Source organism: Cyprinus carpio, chromosome B23, assembly GCF_018340385.1.
Source record: "Cyprinus carpio isolate SPL01 chromosome B23, ASM1834038v1, whole genome shotgun sequence".
In the NCBI taxonomy this organism is placed as follows: domain Eukaryota; kingdom Metazoa; phylum Chordata; class Actinopteri; order Cypriniformes; family Cyprinidae; genus Cyprinus; species Cyprinus carpio.
In genome coordinates this window covers 5840375-5856908 of record NC_056619.1, presented here as the reverse complement: position 1 = coordinate 5856908, position 16534 = coordinate 5840375, and the positions used below count along the sequence as shown (strand labels likewise).

The following is a 16534-nucleotide window of genomic DNA, read 5'->3' as shown; positions in this document are numbered from 1 at the left end:
ACTTGGCTAAATCATTCACTAGTGTCTTGGCAGTTGTCCTTGGGTCTTTAAAAACCTCTCTCACTAGTTTTCTTTCCAAAGTTTTGAAATCTTTCGCTTCCTACCACTGTTCTCCGCTATGTGGGTCTCTTCAAACATCTTGGTAATACTTTTCATGGCAGTTCTTGACACTTGAAAACCCTTTGATTAACGTGTAAATGCTTCTTTTCCTTAGTGAGCATTAACAATTCTTTTTTTGTCTTTGCCATGATGACAGTACATATTTTACAAGCTGTTTTGCAATATACTAATCCTCAGCTTACAGTGCAATGTAAATGCTTAGAGGATTAATTAGTTTAATTAGGCAAGTTAGGTTAGTTAAGCAAATCACTGGACAACAGTGGTTTGTTCTGTAACCAAACAAACAGATCATTTCTTAAGGGGGCTAATAATATTGACCTTAACATTCTTTTTAAATAATTATTTTATTCCAGGCAAATTGAAATAAATAAGGCTTTCTCCAGATAAAAAAAATATAATAAGAAATACTGTTAAAATGACCTTGCTGTGTTAAGCAACACTTGGGAAATATCTGAAAAAGAACTTAAAGTTCATATGTGGGCTAATAATTTTGTCTTCAACTATATAGATATATAAAGTAAAATAAAACAAAACAAAAAACCTGTCTATTTCACATAACAGTATTTTTCAAATTTTTTTTCCACATAAAATGCTTAACTAGAATGGAAATAATGTAACAATAAAATAGAAAAAAAAAAAAATCACATTCTCAATATTCATACAGTATGTTCTGTAGTCACATAAAATAATGAAGGGAAAAAAATTTGCTAATCATTTTTCAGCTTTCAGCCTTTTCTGTTGACATTTTAGCAAAATTAGAATCTGAAAACAATTTACATGATTTTTATCTAAGCATTAAACAACAACGACAAAAAAAAAAAAAAAAAAAAAAAAAAAAAAAACAATGGCACTTAGTGCTCATGACACACTTGCAAATTCACTGTCCACCTTAAATTCACATTAAAAAAATGTATACCAGTTTATATAATCTTATACAGTTTATATAATCTAAGTCAAATAATATGACACATATACACTACAAATCAGGTTAATACAAATTCATATAGGTAAACAAAAATCATCTGCTGTGCTTTTTCTTCAAGATAATCACTAAAGTCTAATCTACTGTGCAAGTAGCTGCTGTCTGTCATTTCTGCATAGACTGTCATGTCATACAAGACATGCAAATGCATAGCACACTTTCTAGCAAAGCTTCTCCTCAGGGCCCATAATGGCTGTTATTCAAATCACACTTAAAGGGACAAAAAGATGTATTAAGATGAAGAAACTACATGAAATTGGTTTTCCACCCTGACATCATTTCACAGCTTCCCAGAAAGGCAAAATGTTTCACAAAATCATGTCATCTATAAATATTCACAAACTGCTTTCCACGTTGGACCATATTTACAGTAACAGTGTGCTATCATTAGGAGCTTTTTTTGTATTTCTCAGGGTCCTGATTTTTTTTTTTTTTTTTAATTAACCTGAATCCCATAAAGTAATATATATTTTATATTCATCATTCTCATCTTTGTGACACAACCTGACGATGGTCTCTTAGCTGCACTGTGCACGTGTTCTGCACCGTAGGATTAAAAACTGCTCACAAGGCATTTCGTTCAGCACTGAAGGAAATCCAAAGACCGACGTTATTCCACTGGCAGGTTTCGAGCGAAAAAGCCTTTTTCCATCCTTCCAGGGAGCATCTGAGATCCCACGCCACTGCTGACAACGAGCAAGAGCAAAAATAAGACATTATCTACACCCCCAAAGATCTATGTCTGTGACGGCTATGCGTTTAACAGACAGTATATATGAAGTATGACTTGACTTGTTTAACTTACACGGGGCTGAATTTCCTCTTTTTTGCATCTGGTGCTTGTGGGACGGCCCCTTTCTCTCTTCTTTCTGCTGCCCGGTCCCTGTATTTCAGCTAAAATGAAGAGCGCCACCCAGAGGTCAATACTTCAAAAGTGTCACAGTACTGAATTACAGAGAAAAAAATAGCAGTTATAGTGGAAATAGTTTTTTTTTTTAATGGTAGTTAGATATCAGAGGAACTCAAATCAGGGCTTGCAGAACAATTTGACCGCAGTATTTACCTCGGTTTCTGATCGCTCTTGTGTCTCTGACTGAGCCTGTCTGGCTCTCCTCTGCTCCAGGTTTTGCTGAAGATTGATAAATAAAAATGAACATACTGGTGTATTCTATTTACTTGACATTCAGAGTACTATGGTTAGTTATTGCAGCCCGAATTATGATTTGTACCTCCAAAAATATAACCAAAATGAGACAAAAATTAAAAATCAGACATTTGAACAATAATTTAGTGCAAATGTTGTTATTTTGCATTTGGACTTGGGAATCCCTGTGCTGTGTGCAAAGTTAATGCAGTTGGTATAGTTACCGTCAATGTTATTTCAGTATTTTTATTTATTATTGTCATTAATATGAATTACCTTTATTTTTATATATTGCAATTTTCATTTTAGTTATGTTTTTGTAACACTGTTACATAATTTTGAAATTTGTATTACTTTTTGTTTTAGAAAATATTTATATTTCTATTCATTTTATTTCAGGCTTAATTTTACAACTTTTTAAAAATAAAATTCCATTTTTTTATGCAATAATGTTTTTCATTTAATATTTATATTGAATTTTATTTAATCTTTAATTCATTTACAAGGTTTTTAATAGATTTGGTTTTTAGTTAATAGTAATCAACTCATTTTTATTTATTTATCTTTTATTTTTCCATAAACTAAATCCATAAAATTTCATGAAGAAAAATAGACTAGAATGAAAGCAAGGCTGTTAGGATAGATATACTGTACATCTATTCAGTGGGTTGTGCTGTTATCTAATGTGATTTTGGATCGTTCTGTTGATGAAATGCTGCAAAAATATGTCTTTCCAAGCAATTCAGTAGACAAAAACTCCAGACATGAGCTGTGGAAAATTATAAGTGATCAATGAGCTTTATGCAAATGTTTACATAAGGCCTATAAGAGCAATCAGAAGTGACATGGCTCATGTTGGCAGATATAAAGGCATGGTGTGACGTGCATGACTCACCCGGTGTAGCTCAGAGAGCTGCTGATGTCTGATCAGAGCCTCTTTACTGGGGAACTGTCTCCTGCACAGCAGACAGGCCAATTTAGACCAGTCTGTCAGCCTCTCCTCTCGCTCTCCGGCCTCCTCCTCACTGTCTGTCTCTCCACTGTATCCTGCCACCAGACCCTGAGGAGGACTCTGCCAAGAGACAAGACCAGCAGACAGAAACATTTATTTTTATAACACTGCAGTACCAATAATAGAAAAGGTTTTTCAAATGGAGTACAACATGGAAATGCACAAAATGGAAACAAGACAAACACAAACACATGAAACAAGTCAAAATTCAATAGAAGTAAAACAAAGCCATGTCTCAGCTTTGTTTGTGTTAAACACTTTTTTGGTCTTTGTTTTATTGATTCTTTATGTATTTTGCTATTATTGTTTCTGTTCATACTGCTTTGTAAATAATGTTAAAAACGTGAAATATAAAAACAAAAGGCCATAATGTAACAAAACTAACAAAATAAATTAAACAAATAAATCCAGAATGTAAAGTAAGATGAAACAAAATCCATAATTAAATTCAATTAAAACCAAAAATCATAACATTAGAAAACCTTGTCTTTATTCTGGATGTTTGATGTGTTCCATCAGAACTTGAGGTTGCTCTCTTCCTTGCTTTGTATGTTCAAAAAGTAAAATATAAAAATGTCAAATATAAAAAAAAATATGCCGATGACATTTAAGCAAAATTAGAATCTGAAAATCATTTACATATCTGTGCATTTTTTTAGATTTTAGATTTAGATTTATCATAGATTTTTATCTATGCATTAAGCAGCAACAACAATGACAAAACAAATCAATACTGTAACAAAAAAATAATTAAACAAATAAAAATATAACGTAACATAAGATGAGAAACAATCCAAAATAAAATGAAAATTAGGGTTGGGCGATGTTTACAAAATGGGCATCAGATGATGTCTACAGTGAAACTTTGTGATTGACGATGAAAACTTCCGGGTGGGGGCGGGGCGAGGGGGATTTAGGGGGTGTGCCCGAAGTGTGAATCTGTATTCAGAAAGGCATGGAAAACAAATAACGATTGCTAACGGTTGCCTGTTACATTACAGTAAATTAAATTTCACTTACCACATAAAGAGAGTAAGGAGAGATGACTGAGGACGAAGGCGAATGATTCACAGATCCTGAGCACCACTGATAAACATATAATCTTGTAAAATGTGTGGTAAGTACTGCCGCTCCATAGTATAAATAGAGTACGTGTGATCGCGAATCTCGAAAGTGAAACTAAAAAGTGATCGCGCATTCAAAAGCAGTTTCAATGCCAGGCATAATAATGGCTGCAACTTATATACAGTATATTGCCCAAATTTTAAAACTGGGAGAGAAAGTAAGCTATTGAAATATATATTTTCCTCCCATCTTGTATTTATTCCCTTTAGGGGTTCTGTATACACATCATTTTCACTCCGAACACGGTGGATTGTGGGGGAAATCACGGCCATCAACGACAGACGACGGGATCGTCTATCGGCCCAACCCTAATGAAAATCAAACATCATTACATAAGGTAACAATAAAAAACAAAACCACACTTCTCTCTCTTCTGGATGTTTGCTCTGTTCTTCCTTTGCATGTTAAAAACTTAAAATAATGAAGAACTAAAACCAAAAACAATAATGAAGCATATCACAACAACAAAAATATGAAACAAAATCTAAAATAAAACAAAAATCAAACACCATACCATAACAATAAAAAACTAGATAGTAAAGTTTGTAGGCAAACTTTAAGTTGGCTTGAAAAAGCCTAGCCAGAAAGTTTGACATAGTTTTAAAAGCTTAAAGTTTGAGGGTTTTCAGTTTTAACTAATTTGAAGTAGTTTTATAGTTTTGAAGGCAATACAATCTATTAGAAAAAGAGATAGATAAATATATAAGATATAGTAAACTGGCATGTTTTCAGCTTGATTAGCAAGTGACTAACATGTCATTAACAAGTTTCTATCATGTTGCTAACATTATTAGCAAGTGACTAGCATGTTGTTAGCATGATTAGCAAGTTACTTGCATGTTTTTAGTATGATTAACAAGTGACAAGCATGTTGTTAGCATGAATAGCAAAAGACTAGCATGTTGCTAGCATGATTAACAAGTTACTAGCACGTCACTAGCATGTTTCTAGCCTGGTTAGCAAGTTACTAGGATGTTGTTAATTGATTCATTAAAAAACAAACAAACAGGTAAAACCAGCTAAAACCAGCGTGACAGTGGCCAAAACCACTTTAAAACCATGTTAAAGGCATGTTTCTAGCCTAATTAGCAAATTACTACTATGTTGTTGGCATGTTTCTATGCTAGTCCAGCTAAAACCAGTTGATTCAGTAAATTAACAGCTAAAACCCAGCTAAAAACCAGCTTGGGAGACCAGCCTAAGGAACCAATCAGCTTAGGCTGGTTTTAGCTGTATTCTCAGTAGGGAGTTTTTAAGCTGTGCTCTGGCAGTAGACAGTTTAAATACACCATAAGTCTTATTGTATTAAAGTTTTCAACCCCTCAATGAAAGTCTATGGGATTTTAGGTGGTTTTGATAGTCTGGTTTACGAAACCCGTACGCCGGATCAGTTAGAAAAGATAGAGCAACCCGAGTCAGACCAGTCTGAAGCTCTGACCCGAGTTTGGTGGTTCCAGCTTTAAAATTCTAGGAGGAGATACAACTTAAAATTTAGTCTCAAAATAGGATTTCAGTAAATTGGCTTTTTCAAGCAAACTTAATAAAGCCAAAATCAAACAAAAGCGAACAACACACTTCTCTTTCTTCGGGATGTTTGATCTGTTCCATCAGAATCTGAGGCCTCTCCAGCAAGGCACCCTGTGAAGAGGGAAAAAACACCATCAGTCATTAGTGGCTCAGCGGATCTCACATCTCACGGTTTGGATCATATTCGCTTTTGAGCCACGGATCGGATTGCTTTTAGGATTAGCAAGAAAATTACAACAGCAACAAAAAAAATTCAATGTAACTTTGCTTTCCATAAATACTTCTTTGATTCCACAGCAACAATTCTTAGCCTAAGAAAGTTCAAACATTATCAAAGAGACAAGTGAAGCACAGATGAATACAACAGAACCATGTTACAAATAAAATAAGGGACTACGATCAGGTATACAAATGAAAAAGATGGCATTTTAAGAGCCTGGCATTAATCAGACCCAACCTTCATCTCCAGGACGGCGTAGCCTGCATCAGCGCTGGCAGATTCGCGTCTGTCATCGGGTCTCCCCTGTGCCATCAGTCGAGGGTTAGTGCTCAAGACTCGCCCATTCTCCTTCTGCCTGTTCAGACTTTTGGCCCACCGCTCCATGTCTTTGGCGATCTGAAGAAAAGCAGAAACACAACAGGAAGAGATACTCAATTTAAATCACATCCCTTCATCCCCTCACTCTATAAGACACATTAATAAACCTGAAGGAGCAGGTGATTCACAAGCAGTGAGGGTTCTGTCTGAGGCTGTACCTGCTGTGCCGTCTTATTCTTGGGCTTGTCCTTCTTGTCCTTGCTGCCGTTGGGAGCCCCTGTAGGGTCAGAGATCGCTCCTGCGGCCGCAGCGTCTGTGGTGTCATCGGACGTCTGTGACGGGGCAGGAACATAAGTGTGTCTTTCCCCGTCCCAGTACATGTACTGCTGCATATGGGGATTATAGTAGTACTAGAAGAACATCACAAAAACAAACAGCAACATTATCAGCCTCAATGTGCTTGTGTAAGAAGCTGTTTAGTCACTCAGTAAGCCTACAAGCATGACTTACTGGTCACTTAAAAAAGATTCCTGCTAAGATTCCTCAAAACTAGGGGTGTCCTGTTCCCTATGAAAAACATTAGATTTTTCTCCACCAAATGCATTTTTTTTTTTTACATTTTAATTTTTCAAGAATCTGTTTTTTTTTAGGCTCTGTTTTAATGGTTAAATGAAAAATTAAAATCATGACACTTACAATATTAAACAATTTATTAAAAGTTTAACAAAAATTATGAAATAGAGAAATTTTAACAAAAAATAAATAAATGAAGGCCCTATAAAAAAAATTTTTTTCTTTCAAATTCAGTTTTATTTTTTACCAAATACTGTTTTCCATAAATTATCTGGATTCCATTTTAAGTTTCATTTAACACAAACAATCAAAAGCAATTATTATTTTCTTTATTTCTTTTCCCCCAGAAATACTATGTTGTGTATTTACAATTTTTTGCAAAAACTTCTTGTAAATATTCCTTTAAAAATAATGTTTTAATAATAATTGTATTAGTTGTAGTAGTACTCAAGGAACTAAACAAACTTTTGACAGGAACAGGACAAGAAACAGAAATGAAATCAAAATTAATAGTTCTGAACAGAATCGAAAATTTGAAATGGCCATCAACCGGTTAATAACGTTATTTTATCATTCCATGTAATATTTTAAATGTGCTGTCAACCAATCATGAATTCCAGTAGTACAGCCTGCAAATGTGACGCTGACGCCAACGAGTGAAATTCCCGCTCGGCCGTGAACTCATCATCAGAGTTGCCAAGTCTGTGTATTATATGTGACTTTGGGCTTCTTCTTTTTTTTTTTTTTTTAATTTGCGTCAAAAAAATCCTGGGTTGCGGGTTGGAGTTTTTTGGGCTTAATATGGTAAAAAAATATGGTTATCTGACAAGTAACTTTTTTTCTTTATTTATGTTCGCCGTATTCTCCGATGCATTGATTGACACTCTGTCTGCTCGCAGTTAATAGCCAACCAGTGCAATAATATCAGTGCTGCAGCGTTTGAGAAAAATCATGTTTTTTGATTTAAGTGTGCTGACCTACTTTTGATTTATTCATCCAAAACTTGGCAAACTCCGTGGCATTCCACGTTATACAATAAATTCAGTTTTTATGATAGGATTCTGGGAACACTTCAGGACACTGGCCCTCCAGTAACAGGATTAGATACTTCTGCTCAAAACCAGTCAAAACCACTATCGGGCTGAACGGTTCTAAGAACTGTCTGGCACAGTTCCAGCTGTATTTCCACGTGAGCCTGGTACAGCGCGCCTCGATTACAAACCGTTTTCAGCCCGGAATGGAATGGTTAAGTAAAGAGAACCATTCGGCCCAATAATGGAAACGTGGCTAAAGACTCCTGAGCAAGCTAATGTGCAAGGCTGCACAGATGACTTTATTACCTGTGAATTTGGGTCATAGTAGAGGCCTGTAAGAGCGTCGTAGTAATAGCCAGAGCTCTCATCGTACTGGTACGTGGATACGTCAGGATCCGCTGCAGGAAAGAGGAAATACAGCTGATGCACCTCATTCATATGAAACTGAATATGCACAGGAATTCATGAGGTGAGCTTAAAAACAACAACTCTAAATCCAATGGCAAGAGAAAGTATGTGAACCCATTGGGATTGGTTGCTTTTCTGCATTAACTGGTAAAAAAATGTCATCTGATCTTCATCAAAGTTGGAGTTTATCCATCTCCACTGAGATATCTGGCTCAAATGAAAGTGTAATGCAGTCAGTGTGTGTTCCTTCACATGGCAGTATTTTTACGCTGTTTGCTGTCACTAAATCTGCCATCAACCCTTCTCAGTGACAAATTAATAAATCCAAACATGAATCTATATTGTTTGCAACTGAGGTTTCTGAATAAATGCACTTATGCCCCTTTTTTTTTGTCATTTTAACAGAAAGACATCAGTACAATTGCAATTAATATTAGGAATGTCACTGTTTAGCTTCTGAAAGAAGTTTTTTATTTTTACCAGTTTTTATAATCTAAAGAGTGTTTATATTTATGATAATACAATAAATGTGGAAATTAGATGAGGTAAAATAAACCTTATGAAACTGCAATAATTCTGATATAATTTCTCAAATGACAACAATCATGATCAGTCTTGATAATAATCTGGAGCAAAATAATTATGGATTATCAGTTTAACCATTAGGCAGCATAAAAATTTAAAAAAAAAAAAAAAAAAAGACTAAAATTCCCAGGTTTTTAGTCAACTAAAACTTGACTAAACAAAAAGAGGCTAGATTGACTTAAAATAATAAAGACTAAAAAAGACATTTGACAGAGGACTAACATAAAATAAAAGACAGCTGACATAACACTAGTTCACATACTTGTTCTAGTTACGGCACATTTTTGGTCAAATAAATGATAAAGGGATAGTTCTTCCAAAAATGAAAATTCTGTCACTAATTACTCACCCTCATGTCACTACAAACCCGTAAGACCTCCGCTCATCTTCAGAACTAGGATTGGGTATCGTTTAAATTTGATCAATTCTGATTCCGATTCTGCTTATCGCTTCGGATACTTTATGATTGCCAGTTTGATTCCAATGTGATTAAAAATGTCTCTTTCTGCAAAACACTTAGTTGCGCTGAACACCATGAAAAAAAAAAAAAATCAGCAGGCTACATAAAAACTGGACTCGTTTAAGAGCTGTTCATGTGCAAAACAGAGCTGCATGATTCGATTCTGGATAAATTTGCTTTTTTAATGGAGACTGTGTTCTCTCACGATTCTGAAGAAAAAACCATTAGACAATTAAACAAAAGCACATGTAATTTATGAATGAATCATTCAGTGACTCACTCAAGATTCACTTGTTTTATTACTGGATAAATCAGGGTTTTTGAACAAATCTCTTGAATGATTCAAAGACAAACACAATTTAACAGCCCCTTTTCGCCCCCTATTGGCCTAACAATCTAATCGATAAATCTTCATTTGAAGTATCAAATTACTTTCAAAATGTGATTTACTCTGTTTTGAAGGCTACCATACACATCAGAGTTTATATCCGAACTATAAACTTTTATCCCAGTACTTCTGTGATTATCTGAATGTTTGAAACACAGAAATGATGATACTGTGTGAAGACTGTGAAGCTGTTTCATTCATATACATGACAGCTGCTCTCTTTAGGTCAGCGGCAGCGCAAACACAGATTTAAATGTTCGAATTACACTGCTGCCAGTGGCGCAAAAAGTGGGTATGCGCTATATGCGGCGCATAGGGGCGCTGCACCATGGGGGGCGCCAAAGCGATGGTTAAATTTTTTTTTAAATAATAAAAGTTATATATAAAAAAAGTTATATAAATTTTAGAGGACTAACAGGCTAGAGTAGGCGCCGGTGCCCTCATAAGACTCCATCATAGAATGTAGACATAGAAGCGTAATATCAGGAGTGGGCGGGGGGCCATGAGCGCTGAGTGAACAGCAGTAACGGTAGTGAGTTGTCGTTGAAACTCGAAAAAGACGGATAAAGCAAAAAAGCTATCGGGGGCTAAAAATAGAAAAAGAAAGAGGGAAAAGGAGTTGGCATGTCAGGGGATGCAACATCAGCTTCATAAGTGGATGGTGAAGGCAACAGGTAGGATTTAAAATGAGACGTCTATGCTTGGAGGCTTGCAAATACGTTATTCATGTTAACAGACTAGCTATCTTTTGCTAAAAACCCCAATAAAACAGAAAAAATACACACCTACCTCAGAATATGCAAAACCGAGGTTGCTGAGCTGAAAAAATGAAAAAATATAAGGTAGCATTTACAATAAATGACAAGAATCTGGAAAACAACTTTAATATCTCTGGTTTACCGTGGAATCATGCATATATTTGCTACCAAACTTGGAGGCTTGCAAATATTAATGTTGACTGGCAAGTGTTTACTAACTTACTGCAAAATAATGTTGCTTATATCTACATTTAGATTTTGGTTAAACCCTTTGGTACCAATCCATTGCATGACATATCTCAATTTTATTACAGTAAAATAACAACTAGTAAATATAAGGTAGAATGCACAATACATGACTAGAAGCTGTAAAACATTACTTAAGCAATAAGGCTGGTTTATCATGGAAACAAATAGATTTTTTTTTTTTTTACCATTAGCTGTTCATGTTAGCTCAGCTGTGCTGTCAGACATACAGGCTACAGTTACATCTGCTGGGGGACATGTAAGCTGTAATTAGGGTCACATCTCTCTCTCTATCTTTAAAGATCTGTGCTATATATATATATATATATATATATATATGTGTTTATGTGTATATATGTGTGTATATATATGTGTGTGTGTGTGTGTGTGTGTGTGTGTGTGTGTGTGTGTGTATTATATTATAGGCTTACAGTGGCTGTCTGATATACTTTTTTTGCTGCATACCCCCCTAACACTGGATAGTTGCACCCCTGACTGCTGCAATCGTACGCTGCAAGGACGAACCACAACGTTGTGATCACACATCAAGGGTTGAGGAATGAAAAAGACGAATCAATGTAATTTAGGAATAGAACGTTGGTGTTTGAATCGTGTTCATGATCTTTAATGACCTGTTAAATTAAAGTGCTTTGTCAGGTTGGTGGTGACCCCTCTCTTGCAACATTTGGTTTAGCACAAATATTACTTAGCTTTTTCGGCTTCTGATTGCAAGTGTAGCTAAACTTTGAAGCACTTAGATTACCAGCAAGGTCCTGGCAGATCACTAGGTAGGGTCCTCACAGATGAAAAAGATAGAAAAAAAAAAAACGACGCACATAGAAATCGATAGGCAGAATTGAAATTGATTTCTGACCTTTAGTATCCGATTCTAGAATCGGAATCGATTTTTGATTCCCAACCCTATTCGGAACACAAATCGAATAAAGTTATTTTTGTTTCTTTGCACACAAAAAGTATTCTCGTAGCTTCATAAAGTTACGGTTGATCCACTGATGTCACATGGACTGTTTTAAAGATGTCCTTACTACCTTTCTGGGCCTTGAATGTGGTAGTTGTGTTGCTGTCTATGGAGGGTCAGAAAGCTCTCGGATTTCATCAAGAATATCTTGATTTGTGTTTTGAAGATGAACGAAGGTCTTACAGGTTTGAACGGGTGGGTGGTGTGCTTACGGTACTGCTGGCACTCCAGAGCAGTTCCAGGTGTGGCAGGCTGGTTTGGGGTAGCAGGCTGAGGTTTCCCAATGATTTCCACCAGGGCCTTTAAAACACACACACACACACACACACACACACACACACACACACACACACACACACACAGACACACACAGACACACACACACACACACACACACACACAGTATGAAGTAAGATAATTAGTGCATCAGAAAAGCAAATGGTTGAACCTTAATTGTAACGAAGTAAATCGACTTCTGAATGAACAGGAATAACAGGAGACTACCTGATGGGCTTGTGTGGAGGTTGTAGTGGTGATAAGTTGGGTCTGGGATGCTGCCAGCGCCAATATGGAGGTAGTACCTGTTTCTCCTGTGATCAAATACAGATTCACACTTACTGCAATACAAGACTCGTTTGCTAACAGATGTAAGTGCGCTGCCGTTATACCTGTAGAGGCTGTTCCTCCATCAGTAGCACCTAATGTTGTGTGGCTGGTCAGTAACGCAGACACTGGCCCTTTAAAGGCTTGCGCATCTGCACTGACAACCCGCACGGCCTCCTGCCCAAACACAGCTGCTGCCCCCTGCTGGTGCACACCGATATCACCGCTCTGAGCTGCTGCCGAGAGCTGGGTCTTCTGGAACAATAACCAGTGGTCACCATCTCAACAGGAATTTACATCTCAACACTGATTTCTTTTAATAACTAATGAACTAAAGACTTTGACGAATATGTAATTTTTCATTATGAAAACCACTGAAAATAGTGATGCACCAAAATTATTTTTTTTTTGGTTTTGCATGAACTGTTTGGGAGGGTCAAAATCACTGACCAAAACGGTGATATTTAAAGACATAGTTCACCCAAAAATGAAATGTATGTCATTAATTACTCACCCTCATGTCATTCATCTCTTTAATTTGTGCTTTTCCAATTTTATGCACACAACGTGTTTTCATTTTCAGAATTTGGCAAATAGAAACTACATTTTGGTTTTAGTGTTTCCTCTAAAATAAATCAGTGCATAACTACAGTACTTGAAATGGCTAGTACACTATTGTGGTATGATTCAACAAACACAATAATTTCTTCTAAACTTTCTTGATTCTAATTGGTTAAGATGAAATAGAACCAAGTTTGAATATAACAGTTACATATCACAGATTTTTTCCCAGTTGTTTTGTGTGTTTTTAACTAGGAACAGTCACAGCCCAAAAACAACTTAAGGTAGACAAATGTACATGTGGTAACTATGGCATAAGCGGAAATAAACTGACATTAATTTAGTCTGTTGCCACTGTGTGCACTTTCATTTTAAACCATTCAACATCTAAATTCATTTTTTCATCCATTTTAGTATTTATGCTGTTAATAAGGCCAAATTTTTCTGTGTTGTGGGTACCTGAGTGACGGCCCACTGAGCTGCAGCTATAGCTGTACTCGCTACTGTCGCCACACTCACCCGATTCCCATCTGTCAGAAAAACATCACTGAGAGACAGAGAGAGAACTCATAAAACTCCACCCCATACATGTAAAGCATTATTACAGTAATAAGGTCTTCTGTAAACATGCTCTCAAATGTGTGGCTTCACTGCATTTTCCTATTACACAACTATGACGTCAGCATCATGCTGCAGGATCAGTATCAGAACAACATGAACTCATACCGTTTGGAGCCCTTGGCAAACTCCACAGAGATGAGCTTTCCATCGATAGAGAGAGGAGGCTGCAGGGACTGAAGGATCTGAAGCAGCTGTGAAGCCTCTAAACACACAATATAATACCGGTTCGTGTTAGTCTTAAACATATGTTTTGTAGCAACGATACAGCGCTAACAGAAGAAGTGACATCACCTTACCACAATAGTAGTGAGCTGCAGGAAAGCAAACCCTCGGTTGAGCTGCGTCTGTTTGTCTTTGATGAGCCGTACATTTGAAGGTGAGAGAGTAGCAAACGGGGCCAGAGCAGACAAAATGGTCTCCAGCGTTGTATGGGGTCCCAGATTCCTCAAAATCAGAGCTGAAGAGGATAGATGTGAATACAGTGTCTTACCCCAGATGAAAGTGTTAAAGGCATAGCTCACCCAAAAACAAAAATGTGCTGTTTTCATTTCCTCACTCCCAGACCATCCTTTTTTCTTTGGCAGAATAGTCAATGGCTACCATCACTTTGAGAGTCAAACGCAAAATTAATACCTATGGCTCTTGATGATATATTGAGGTTTTATGAAGCAAAATGATCTGTGCAGTCTCGGGCAATGGGGAAATCTGACTCTTTTGGACTGTTTATTTTAATCAACTAGTTCAAATCATTGATTCATTTACGTAATCACGCAATGACGTCACGAATACCCAAAGCACCCAATAATGATGTAAAAAGCAGGTGTTTTACTTGTCTAAAGCATATAAAGTGAATAAACTTCATTAGCTCATCTTTTTACATAAACCATGAAAAACCATCAAAACTTTCATTTGTACAGTTCACACATCCGGCTCATTGGTCTACGTTCGGAGTCAAACTGTTTCCTCGGTTCAGTGACTGTTGGAGTAACTGGAGCGCTGAATGAGTCTGCAAAACTCAGCATCACAGGAACAGATATGCCAGTACTTTAGCTCTTTTCGAGTCTTAGTGATTATCAGGCACATCAGAAAAAGAGGTCTGATTGAGTAACTTGTATATCTGTGCTGCTCAAGCTGTGAACTGCTTCAGCTGGTTCAGTCTGATTTAGTGAACTTGTTCAACTAGTGCACCAAAAAGAACCGGTTCAAAAGAATGATCCATTCTCGCAAAACCGAACAGCACTCGGGACCATGTGCCTGAGGCTCTGGATTACAGTAATAATGTTGTAAATAACATTCAATTTCTTTGCACAGACTGACTGTTTCATTTCATAAGACCTCAATATATGATTAGGAGCCATGGGTATTAATTTTGTGTTGCGTGATATGCTTTTTTGGCTCTCTAAGTGACAGTAGCCATCGACTATCATGAAAAAAAAAATGTCTTTACAATTTTCCTGAGGGAAAAATCATCTACATCTTGAATGGTCTGAGGATGAGTAAATTAGCAGCAAATTTTAATTTTTGGGTGAACTATCCCTATAAATGTGTGTATAACTTACTGTCATTGGCCACCTCGGCAGCTGGGGACGAGGAACTTAAGCTGATTAGTGGAGCTGCTGTCTGGTATATGGCAGGAAGGGGCAGTAAACCCTGAGCTGAGTCCTTTAATTGCCCCAGAGGTAAACTCTTTGGCACCAGAGGCAGTTTCAACTCAGCCTCTGAAAACAAAGGGCCATATGCACAAGGATTTACATTTATATTCGTGTTTTTGCCATGCTGTCACAAATAACTGCAACAAATTAATTTGAATTCACACCTGATTTTGGAACTCCACATTTGAAACACTTTTCTCTTCGTTTGAAGTTCTGTACTCCACACTGTGAATCAAAACAGATGTTTAGGAAAACACAAGAACATTAATGTTTACTTTTTTTTTTTTACTTTTTTATTAATATTTTAAACAGTTGTTTTAAATATTAATATATAAATATTAAAGAGTTTTTGCTGTCCCTCCACTGAAACTCCGTTCCACCAAAACTTTGATGCTTCAAAAAGTTTATAAAGACATTGTAAAAGTAATCCATGTGAATCGAGCAGTTTAATCCAAATCTTTTGAATCCCTTTGTTTCTGACATAAATGTGGATCAATATACAAAAAAATGCACTATTACTTGTATGTTTTTCCACTTGATATATTATTGTGACATAATTGATATAATTGTTTTATTTAAATATATCAATATAGTAAACATCTGTGCTCTATGTGTATGTATTGATCATTTATATGTAAATGAAAGCCTAAATCAAATGTGTTCAATCATACAATGTTATCTGAAAGTGTCTCTTCAGAAGTTTTGGATTAAACCGCTCAATTCATATGGATTAATTTTATAATTAGTCTTTATGAACTTTTTGAAAGTTAAGGGACAAATATCTCTCATTTTTCAATAAAAATATCTCGATATGGGTTTGGAATAACATGATGTTAAATGATGACAGAATTTTCATATTTAATGGCATGCTTATTCAACAACTAATTAAACTGAAATAACGACCATTATGAAAGTTACCTTATTGCAGAGCCAGTCTTCATTAGCACGGGGCTTTGGGTCACTGTAGTGCATAGATACTCGCTGTCCCAATATAGAGAGCACTCTCTAAAAAGTGAGACACAGGAAGAGAGGGGACAAAAGCATAAAAGAGGGTAAATATCATTTTCAGGGTGGAAGTGGCACACTTGAGACTTCATCTCACACAAGACGGGAGGAGAAGTTGAATAAAAGAGAGAAAGGGAGACAGATATCACCATCAGCTTGAGAGGACTCAGAAAGACACGGTGGCCGATGTGTGAGAGAGTGTGTGCAGACACC

The 16534-nt window shown here is 36.3% G+C and overlaps 1 protein-coding gene across 5 annotated transcripts in view; it reads right to left on the bottom strand.

Moving 5' to 3' along the window:
- The window catches only part of rbm10 (RNA binding motif protein 10), a 28323-nt gene continuing 11789 nt past the window's right edge, over positions 1 to 16534 (bottom strand). For 2 of the 5 annotated variants that reach the window (XM_019066295.2, XM_042751259.1), the window contains 17 exons: positions 16235 to 16321; positions 15481 to 15541; positions 15224 to 15382; positions 13961 to 14121; positions 13770 to 13867; positions 13503 to 13590; positions 12548 to 12737; positions 12384 to 12469; positions 12092 to 12179; positions 8362 to 8453; positions 6667 to 6858; positions 6368 to 6526; positions 5959 to 6021; positions 3142 to 3318; positions 2166 to 2231; positions 1908 to 1996; positions 1 to 1788 (listed from right to left, as the gene is read on the bottom strand). In XM_019066295.2, coding sequence (XP_018921840.1) covers positions 1713 to 1788; positions 1908 to 1996; positions 2166 to 2231; positions 3142 to 3318; positions 5959 to 6021; positions 6368 to 6526; positions 6667 to 6858; positions 8362 to 8453; positions 12092 to 12179; positions 12384 to 12469; positions 12548 to 12737; positions 13503 to 13590; positions 13770 to 13867; positions 13961 to 14121; positions 15224 to 15382; positions 15481 to 15541; positions 16235 to 16321 — 1932 coding nt within the window. In that variant the 3' untranslated portion in view covers positions 1 to 1712. Of the gene's footprint in view, positions 1789 to 1907; positions 2048 to 2165; positions 2232 to 3141; positions 3319 to 5958; positions 6022 to 6367; positions 6527 to 6666; positions 6859 to 8361; positions 8454 to 12091; positions 12180 to 12383; positions 12470 to 12547; positions 12738 to 13502; positions 13591 to 13769; positions 13868 to 13960; positions 14122 to 15223; positions 15383 to 15480; positions 15542 to 16234; positions 16322 to 16534 lie in introns of those variants that run through there. The other 3 variants (XM_042751258.1, XM_042751257.1, XM_042751260.1) reach the window with 3 other exon arrangements.